Source organism: Oryzias melastigma, linkage group LG20 (assembly GCF_002922805.2).
Source record: "Oryzias melastigma strain HK-1 linkage group LG20, ASM292280v2, whole genome shotgun sequence".
Taxonomy (NCBI): Eukaryota; Metazoa; Chordata; class Actinopteri; order Beloniformes; family Adrianichthyidae; genus Oryzias; species Oryzias melastigma.
The window spans coordinates 11,584,889-11,595,216 of record NC_050531.1 but is presented as its reverse complement, the minus strand read 5'-3'; the positions used below and the strand labels follow the sequence as shown (position 1 = coordinate 11,595,216).

The window sequence follows — 10,328 nt, the reverse complement described above, 5'->3', positions numbered from 1 at the left end:
ATTATGCGAGTAATCAATTGGGATTTTTTTTCATCCAAGAGCTTCAGAAATGTGATAAGATGGAAAAGAAAAACCCTCCAGAGCAGATAAAAGACTAATCGGTAGGCGTAAATGACAAGAGAGGTCTTTAAATCATTAGAGATCTTAAGCAATTAACTCATCGCTATTATTAAGCCATAATCACTGATATGAAACGAATGAGTATGTTGTATAAAAGCTCATTGTAAATGCTTGGCTAAATCACATATTGATAATTTATCTCTTGTAATAAAGACAGATTGAGGACTTAATGTGAGAGATGAGGCGACACAAAGGCAGGCTGGCAGGAAGGTGTGGAGAATAAAGCTCAATTATTGATTCCCCCTTATCTGCATGGCACATGTGTCTCCCGTGTGGGAATCAATAACATCTGTTGTGCCTCTGAATGTAATCGTCTAAATGTCACACGCATCTCATTGGTATAATGCTCGAACACGGTGACATTCTGTCTGAGCAAGGCAGAGACAAAAATGATGTTGGACATGGCGGCAGAGACGGACGCTTCGTCTCGCAACTGGGAGGCAACATCAATGAGACGGCGGGGGGGGAGAAATAGCCTTTAAATCTGCGGATCTACTTCAAATGAGCAAACGCACAAATGACACGGTCGGCTGTGGTGTGAGGAAAGTTTAACACAACAGCAGCGATAACTCCATCTGAGGGTTCTGACTGCAATAGTTTTTTTTTTACAAAATGAAAGCGTAATCTTAGGCGATTGAAGTGTTGCAAAATAACAAAGGACAGATTTACGACTTTGTGAAGCGAGTTTGTGAGCACAAATTCACAAAACTGCAATCACACAAATAGAAAAAACAGGAGTTAAAGTCACACTATGATCATCTTTCGATCCTTTTAAAGCATTCTCAGTGGTCTTTTAATTATGGTTGATATTTTTAGCCAAAAAAAATTTGCCTTAGAGTTGTTCACTGTTGGGAAAGAGTAAGCCTGCCCTCATTTCCCATCCTCCATTTGTCCCGACCTAACATTAGAGGTGTAACAAAAATGTAGTATTGAAGCTGTACAGTTTTGAGCCAGATGCCAGCTCGGATGAGGAAAACAAAATCGTATAAATGTTTTTGTGTATGAGTGAATCCCTCAATTGGAGCGGAGCAGGAAGCTTGTAGCCCGGCAAATGTAGCACCTACGTTTTTTCATCTGCTTCTGACTCACAGACAAATGTTTGAATAAATACACAGAAGTGCAATTTTAATCTTAACCCATAAAGATAATTTTTTTTCTAAAACATAAAATTAAATGGAATACACCACAAAACAAGTAGACCATGTAGTGCATTTCTGATGTCATCATGGGTTCTCTTGGGTTAATTTTCTTTATACATGTCCTCCATCATATGAAAAATGCTACAAGAGCATGTAAAAACACTAAAAACAAAATTTTCCTTAAAGTGAAACAATGTTGGATGCAAATGGATCTCAATAATTTATTCAATACCACCTGACACATTGCAATGCAAATGATTTTTGTGACTTTACACATGTCAGTGTGAATATTTACACCCACATTTCCCCAAAGACATTCACATCTTTTGCCTTTTTCTTGAACTTTTACTAAAGCTGTATGTCATACAGTATGACAACTTTTTTTTCAAAGTTCTTGTGAAAAATAGACTTATGATTTATAATAATGCTTTATGAATTACATTTTTTGAGTTTATATTTTACAGGTCTTTTTTTATTAAGTTATTTGTCTTTCTAATCCAAGTAAACAAAACAAGGATAGATTCATTTTTGTCATAAACATTAATTCCCAAGCATTTGCAAAAAAAATCTATCTGGATGTGGACAAATCTGTAAAAATAACATTTATCCATAGCTTTTTTTCATTGGTTTTATAAATTCCAACTGTTTTTTAAGTCAAAACGTCATTGCAACTAATAATGGGCATCAACCATATGGGTGAAGCTGAAGGGCAGTGTGCAGAGAAAGATATAATGAATAAAAAATGTTAATAAAAATAATAGAATACAGAATAAAATATCAGTAGTTGTGAGATTAAAATTCTGTTGCAAATAATAAAATCTGAGAGAATGTTTAAATCATGAAAAGCAATGAAAGCAGCTTTCATATTAAAGGCAGCAGCAAAACTTTCTTCTTTGACACCTCAGCTTCTCACCAGCTGAAAGTGCTTTTAGTTTGAGTTAAAATGTGTCAAAATGTCCTTACTGGAATGTTTCTTTCAAGTTGTGTATCGGCACTAGTCAAACGTCACCAAAGTCTATATTTGAAAACATCCAAATACATTTATAAATTACAATAATTCTGGAAATCACACAAAATTGTCTTTCAGCATCACTGCTAATAATAATAAGGCATTCCTGAGACTTTCTAAAATTTATTTTAAATCTTATGTAATCACTGGAAAGAACAACCACAAGGGGGCCCTATCCAGTGCTTATGTTTTTCAGGTTGGAGTCTGAAAAAAGACAGTTGTGTCAGGAAAGGTATCTGATGTAAATGTAAAACCAAATCAACTGAATCATGACCAGAACTGTACCAGCAGAGTGGTCGGGTTGGGCCGGGTTAACATCCATCGCGCCACCAGTGCTGTTCACCCACAGAGTATCAATAAAGTTTGGACTACTGTAGGTCAGATAAACAGAGGAGGAAGACGTGTGTAGACAGACGGAGAAAAGGGAAAGGCAGGAGTGGAGGACTTAAGAGTGGGAGCTTTGAATTTGGGGATTTTGACAACGAAACCTTGAAAGTTGGCCAACATGATGGAAAGGTGGATTTTCTGTGTTCCAGGAAGTAAGGCTCATTGATTAGGGGCAGGTTTGAGCTGTTTTATTGTAGAGTGGATATGAAGATGTAATGGTCAGTGCTAAATGTAAGTTTTGTCTTCAAGGACAACTGATGATGGACTCCTTTGATGCGTTAGAAATAGCAGTGGTGAACATATTTCTCCAGATAAAAAGGGAAGAATAAGGTCACTTAAAAGAGTGACACAGGAGTTGATTACATCTTGTGCAGACTGATATCTGAAAGACATGAGTGACTGTAAAGCCCTGGCTTGGTGGGAGAGTGTGGCCAGAGAGTATTGGAAGGTGGTTTATAGAATGATTGTGATGAAAATAAAGGAGATGAAGCCAGAACAGAAGTGATAAAAGCTGAAAAAGAGGAGTGTTAAATGGCTTTTAGGGAAAATTTAAAACAGGCTTTGAGACATTCTTGATGGCTGGACAACTTCAACAGATCGGGAGGACTAGGAGGAAGAGACTTTGTGTGTCATCTGGAAGGACGAAAGCAGAGAAGGAGACTTGGTGGTGTCTGAGGACTGGAATGACAGGATGGACACAGAAGAAGGAGAGGCGTTTCACTCAGAGAAACAGATGGGAGGGATGTGCAGCAGGTTAGAGTGATCAAGGGGATGAATAGAAATGTGTTGACAAGTTCCACAAGTGGGATGGAAAGATGGAAGAAGAACTTTGAAAAAATTAATAGAGAGCATAAAAGAAGTAAATTGAGGATAGCATTGAATGGGTGAAGAGTAGAAAGACAGTTGGTCCTGACAACATATCTGAAGAATACACTACACATGGTTTCATGAGCGCGCATTCAGCCTGTGGTGTTCACACCAAACAAGCAGGAAGCCTCAGGAAGAGGCTTCTTCTTCTTCTCTTGGGTGTTCGGTTTACTAGCGCTTGTCTGCCACCTACAGTTAGAAGAGGCTTAGTATAAAATGTCCAAACAATTAAAAGTCTTGCAAATCTTTCTCCAGATGCTTTTATTCACATCTCTATTCCAATATATAAAAAACAATGTCATATGTTTCAAGTGTTATCAATCAGGTGTTAACCCAGAAGTGTCATTTGTGTGCACAAAACTGACATGCAGCCGTAAGAAACAAACCTGTGAAAACAACGAAGTGTTTAAGAACGCCGTGGAAGCCTGAACCGTTGAGGGAAGGTGGAGTGTTTTTGTGTGAACTGTAATTATATGTGTTAATATTGATGCATTCATTCTTTTTGATTGATCACATGTGTTAACAGCCCTACTTTTAATGTTTACATTTTTCAATGTTAAGATCACGATTTAGGATATATTGTGGACTCTATTTTTTATCTTTTTTTTTTTTATAAAGAAATAAATTTTAATTTTAGGAACAGACATTAACAGTCCGTTTTTTTAGTGCAGAGTAATTGATTGAATGCTTTAAAAATAACTCAAATCTGTTTACCTGCTTCAGAGTACACAGTGCACTAATCAATTCCAAGTCGCCAGATGCCTGATGCAACATCATAAATCTCTCTAAAAGACATATGAATCCCTCTGGATGCTCATCACTCTACAAAGATGTCAGTGCCCTTTGCCCCATCTGTAGACCTCAGAACAAACCCACCAAGGCGCGGGTAATTATCTTATGATAGCCTTTTGCTTCATGAAAGGTTAACTGCCGTCTCCAGAGACCACACACCCCGTGCATCCCTGAGAGATCCACATTAGGACGACAGGATTTGTCAGAAACTCTACTAGACCCACACGTGTGCACACACAAACAGGTCACACAGCAGAAATGGCAAACACACATCAACCGCCACCTTACATACAGCACAGATACACACCAATGCCCTCCAGATGGATGGCGAGTTTGATAATGGTTGAAATGACCAAGCGGATCAGTGAAGTCCATCCTCTTTTTCGACAGTTATGACTTCAATCTCCTCCGAGACCTGAGTCATATTGAAGTCTGGAAATGAACAATCAACGTGGGACGGCAGCAAGCAGCGCACGGAGGCCTTGCACGCGCTGCGTTTTCTATCAGTCAGACGTGATGCGGTGTAGCTGAGGGAAACCGAGTTTAAGGAAACAGTTTCATCTCCTACTCTGAAGGTCCTCTGCTTTTGATTAAACGGAAAAAAAAATGTGAAAAAGAAAATTGAAAGACGTTTAAAAAAAATATTCAATTTAATTTTTCCATGAAAATACTACTGGGGTATAATTTTGATATTAACTGTATAATGAAGCTAGTCTTTGTTAACACTTAAATCATTACTTTCCTTCAAAATTTAGGGTCAAAAGGTCACCTGTTAGTTTTGCTTCTACAGAGAGAGTTAGTGGTGCTTTTCATACTGATTGCATTAAAAAAAAAAAAAAAAAAAGTGTATTTTCAAGTGTCTGTAGCGCTCACAGAGCAGCTCTCAGTATGTCACCATCTGCCTGCTGGAGCATACAGGCTGCTTACATCCTATAACGCAGACTGACACCCTGCTAAAAGTGACTGCTGAACTCACTGCTTTTTGCTTTTTAGCTGTAATTAACACTGAAGCTAATTTGATGCCAGGCTTCCAGTGACAACTTCTAATGAAACACGTTGTGTCTGCTTCTTTTTTTTGCACTAATCAGAGTCAAGACAGCCCTATTAAAGCCGCAGACTTTGCTCTCTAATGTCTTAAATGTGCAGCTGTCACTCCTCTTCAGGCTTCCAGTCAGCAGTCAGGTCTCCCCTCCGCTTGTCAGCGCTCATTTGAAACCCTTCAGGAACATTTAAAACGCTGTGGCTTCAAAGAACATCTTGTACCAGTGGCAGCGAAGACAGCTTTTAGTAATTAAAAAAAAAATATAGAACGATGAAGTTCAAAGGAAAATTACCGCGATAGTGTACATTAAGAATGAAGTTAAACCATTTGCGCAGCATGTGGCGTGTAAGTGGGGAAGCAAACGAGACCACCCAGACAAATGTGGGGAATGAAAACCCCTAAGAGCAGCTTCTCCTTCAGAAGCAAAGAAAAAAAACCTCAAACCTCTCCTGCCGCATTTACATCTAAACCCTCTTTGCTGTGGGCCCGTCTCCTCGCTAATACTTCCTCTAACAACATAAACAACTTGTCAATTAGCAAACTGCTTGTACAAACATTTACAGCATTGGATTCTCATGAGGCATTGCCGACTGCCACTGTTCTGCTTCCACTCAAGCAAGCGGGAGAAAAGAAAAAAAAAAGAAGTCGATATGAACTTCTGCATGAGAATTAGTTCTGTTTCTGCAATCGGCTTTACGGATTGGAAGTTCATTAATGAATGAAAAATTTAATCTGCTGATAGAATCTAGAGAGATCAGACTGTAAACTCAGGAGAGGTTTCAATTAGGGCTACTTTGACTTTTTCAGGACAAGGAGATAGCAGAAAGTTTTGGATCCAGAATAGAAGACGACAGACACTCACCATCGGTGGAACAGCCTGTGGATCCATCGCTGGAGCAGTAGCGCATCTCGATCCTCTGTCGACCCACTTCCAGCATGCTGGGGTCTGGGATGCGGGCTTTGCACGTGTAGCGGAAGCGTTGCTCGTAGTGACCGCCGTTGTCAGAGATGTTGACGGGTGTCCAGGGCGTCCACGGTGTGGTCTTTTTGACGTCGGGGCATGGCAGGGTGTTGCAAGACTGATACTCCTACAGGATGACAAAGGAATTCCTGAATCAGCATGGCAGAGATTAGGAATGTAATTCTGAGCCCATTTTTAAAAATCATGACATTTGTTTCAAATCTTGCATTCCTAAGTTTTCACTGTTGAACATTGCTGGAGGGCTATTCATAAGGTTTCTTGGACACTCAAAACATCTCTTACACTCTGACCCAAAGAAAGCAAAGATGCTGCCGCATTGACTGATGGTAGAAAAAAAATGTTCTCAAACAAACCAAAAAGAAAAACAAAAAAAAAAAAGTATCGGGGAGTTTAACTTTCCTTTCCTTCTTTCTGAAGGTAACCTATTTTAAAAACTATAATACATTTATATGCTTAGGGTTGGACAGATTTTGGCGATACTCGCGACATCTATGCAGAAATGCACAAGTGCACGTGGGGACGGATCCGGCCCGCCAGATAATTTTATTTTTTGTTATTAACCCAATGTTATTTTATTCTGGTAACATATTGAAGCAACACTATGATTATGGAGGCTGAGAAATCACATAGAATGATCTATAGCTTTTTCTTTTAAGAACACACATCATTTCACATAATTTTTTCTTTTAACGTTTAGTTTATTTCTGACTTGTATAATTTTGACAAAATATATTTTTAAGAAGAATAAAGTCTTAAAAGCTATTTGAGGTTTAAGTTGATTTATTCTGGAATAATATCCCTGCCTGTTTTTATTCATACTTATGGTAAAAAGGAACATTTTTAAATATATAATAATTTAGTTTTCGTGTGTTCAATAAGTGTTTATCCTGTTTGGCCCACAGGTGTGTTTTGGATTTTGGTACCCTGTGTGATTGAGTTTGACACCCCTGCACTAGTGCATGTCCAGCAGTAACCTCAACCATCCCACACAAACAAACCCCTCCTTTCATCAAGCTGGTTCTGTTTTTGAAAGTTGAATGTAAAGTCACGTTCACACAGGCTCAGAAACGCGAGTTCAAGCACCACTTCCAATATAAAGTCCATGTAAACGTCTGTTTTTGGGCTCTACGGACAAAACGTGCAGCCATTAAACGCTCGTTGAAAGTTAAACCAGTTGAGCTTTGACCAATCATGGACTCTGATTTGGAAGTGGCTTATGGCTAGCGTCTTTTACAATTCATGGAATTGCCAACTGTTTGAAAATTGATCATGAAAGAGGAATTAATAATTGCCATTTGTGCCTGGATGGAATTACATGACACCAAGAAAGATTTGTGAGATTTGAACCACTTCAACATTTTGCACCAAGCCTCTTGTGCCCATGCACTAGTATCAATAGTCCAGTGTGAACACCACGTGTTTAAACTGAGTTCATGTTTAGCATGTTCTTAAATGCATGTCTAGTGTGTGCTTACACTGCAAAGTTTTTGATACTTATAATTTTAGTTTTAAATATTCAACGTGTTTTGCCAGGTTTGAAGCTGTTTATTTTTCTTTGCTCTACACATTTCCAATATTTTCTTTAAATCTTTTGAGAAGTTTGTTATTATTAAAATGAGTCAAAATAATTTTGCTCAATACTCAAGAAATAAAAAGAAACTAACTTGATTTAAGACTAAAAGAAACTTAAATTACAATGTTATCTTTGGTTCAGATTAAAGGACACTCTTTAAAAGTTCAATAAATGGTTGATAAGTCAGACTGCAATTCATTGTCATCAATTTGGAAATAAAAACTTTCAATTTGTGACTATAATCAAAATAAAAACTGCAATTAGCTGCATAGAAACAAAAATATAAGTTTAGAGATCGTAAAATATATATATATTATTCAATTTTAGCATATCTAACAGCTTTTTAAGCTTTTTATTGCTTTTTGAATGCTTTTGTGGAACTCCTTGTTGCTAGATTTCTTATTAAGTAAAAGTTACTTGCTGCATGGACAAATAATTTAGCCACTTTTAGTATTTTTCTTCTTACGATTAGTGCTCTTTTCCTATTTTTAGGCTACCTCTTTTTGCACTTGCTTGTCATGCTGATATACCCTTGATGATTTTGCACAAGTATGCCTGTAAGCACATTTGCTTGAGAAATCCAGTTACTTATGTTTAAATGCATTTATTGAGGGGGAAAAAAGTCAACATTTAAAAGAAAGAGGCAAATAAATTGGTAATGTTACTACTTTTCCTACCAGCTTCGAGTAGATTTGCGAGCCCGGCAGTAAAAATGAGTAAGAGCTCTGAGGCTTCGCTATTATAAGTCGTGAAGCCTATTCTGGAGTTAAGCTAGTATATATATGAACTCAGATTCGCTCAGCCAATATCCCACTTCTTCTATGGATTATATGATAAAGGATCATAATAAGTGGGTAAATGGAAGTCTAACACCTTCAATGCAAGGTTTAAAAAAGCCAGACTCGTCTTCAGTAAATGACACCGCTGAAAGGAGGATGGCAGACACTTTCTTTGCCGCTTGTTTTTTTAATGCTGCATAGAATTTGAGCGCCTGCCAGACCTTGACAAAATAAGATAAAAGTTCCCCTCGGCACATTCATCAGCCTGTCACATGGGATAGTGTGACAGGTCAGCTGAGGAGAGCTGCCGTATACATTATGCACTAATTTTCGCCATCATTTCCCCTCTTTTGCATCTATCTCTATGATTCGTTTGGCCTGCTTTAACACCCCATAGCTGACCTCGCATTTTACCGCTTTTACCATCTGTGACGGTTTCGTCTGCCTGATTTCTGTCTCCTCCTCTCCTACCTAGGCTACCAAGGTTAAAAACACGGAGAGGATTTAGATTCAGTTAAGGCCCCCTTGATAAATGAGGGGGTGTCACCTCCTTCCTGCTTCCTGACTCTCCCTCCATCTCGAGCAGTAATCATCCCAAAACATTAATATTTAACATTGTCTGGCATCACAGTCTGTGATTATCAGTCAATAATAAAAACAAAAAAAACTTTCAGGTTCTTGTTATTGCCAACAGCGTAAAAAAAAAAGAGCAACACATGGCAGGAATCAGGCAAAAAAGGGCGAATGATCTGGGGGTGTTTGTTGTCTAAGTTGTTGATGGTGGCCAAATACAGTAAATATTTAATGAGGCTTGTCTGGTAAGCGTTTCTCCCTCCACTCTCTGAGGATTAGCATTGATGCAGAAGGCTGAGGAGATAATTACTGGGTTTAAAGCTAAACCTCATTCATGGTCTCTGAAGGAATTCACATCAACTATGGCTCAAGCATGCGCAGCTTACAAGGTGATAAGCATTTACTGTGTAATGCCGTGTAATAAAAACATCCCGTTGACATAAACCGACTGCGATACCGCCTTTATTTGCATGTCCGGGTTTTACGTTCCATCCTAACCGGAGGCCCTAACTCTTAAAACGAATGACCTCGTTTAAAACCCAATCAAAGCTGTAGATCCTTGACTTAGGAGCTGAATCTCAACATTAGTTCCCAGGATAAATTAGACCAAACTTGGGGTGATTAAAGAGATTACTTATTTTGTCAAGTTTCTTTAGTTCTTTTATAAAAGAAACCCCAAACAGTCTAACAAGATTAATAGTTTCAAAATAAAAGCATCACATGTTTAAAGAGTGAACCCATCTGGGGATAAATTGTTTGGGACATTTTCCACACAGCTGTGAAATTTGAAGAGTAAACAGCAGTTATTAAAAAAATAGATTTATTCTGCTGTGGTTTTGATCCATTTCAACATTTTTTGTATGTGTTTTTATTTTCTATTAATTCACCAGTTTCTTTGAGTCAGACAAATATCCATTTATTGCACCATCCTGTCCATCACTTTCCAATAAAGATGTTTTCCCTTTGTTGACAGTTTTACCCCAAATCAAAGGATTTTCTATAATTTGTAAATGAATAAACCATAATTGGACCATTATTGAGCTATAACTCATTTTTATTTCTTTA

General features: G+C 38.0%; 1 protein-coding gene across 4 annotated transcripts in view; it reads right to left on the bottom strand.

Moving 5' to 3' along the window:
- Positions 1-10,328, bottom strand: part of sema5a (sema domain, seven thrombospondin repeats (type 1 and type 1-like), transmembrane domain (TM) and short cytoplasmic domain, (semaphorin) 5A) — a 195,204-nt gene that overhangs the window by 71,440 nt on the left and 113,436 nt on the right. For all 4 annotated transcript variants that reach the window (XR_002920047.2, XR_002920046.2, XM_024279532.2 and 1 more), the window contains exon 16: positions 6,219-6,444. Coding sequence is in view for 2 of the 4 variants with exons in the window: in XM_024279532.2 (XP_024135300.1) it covers positions 6,219-6,444 (226 nt within the window). In the remaining 2 variants the exon portion in view is untranslated. The remainder of the gene's footprint in view (positions 1-6,218; positions 6,445-10,328) is intronic.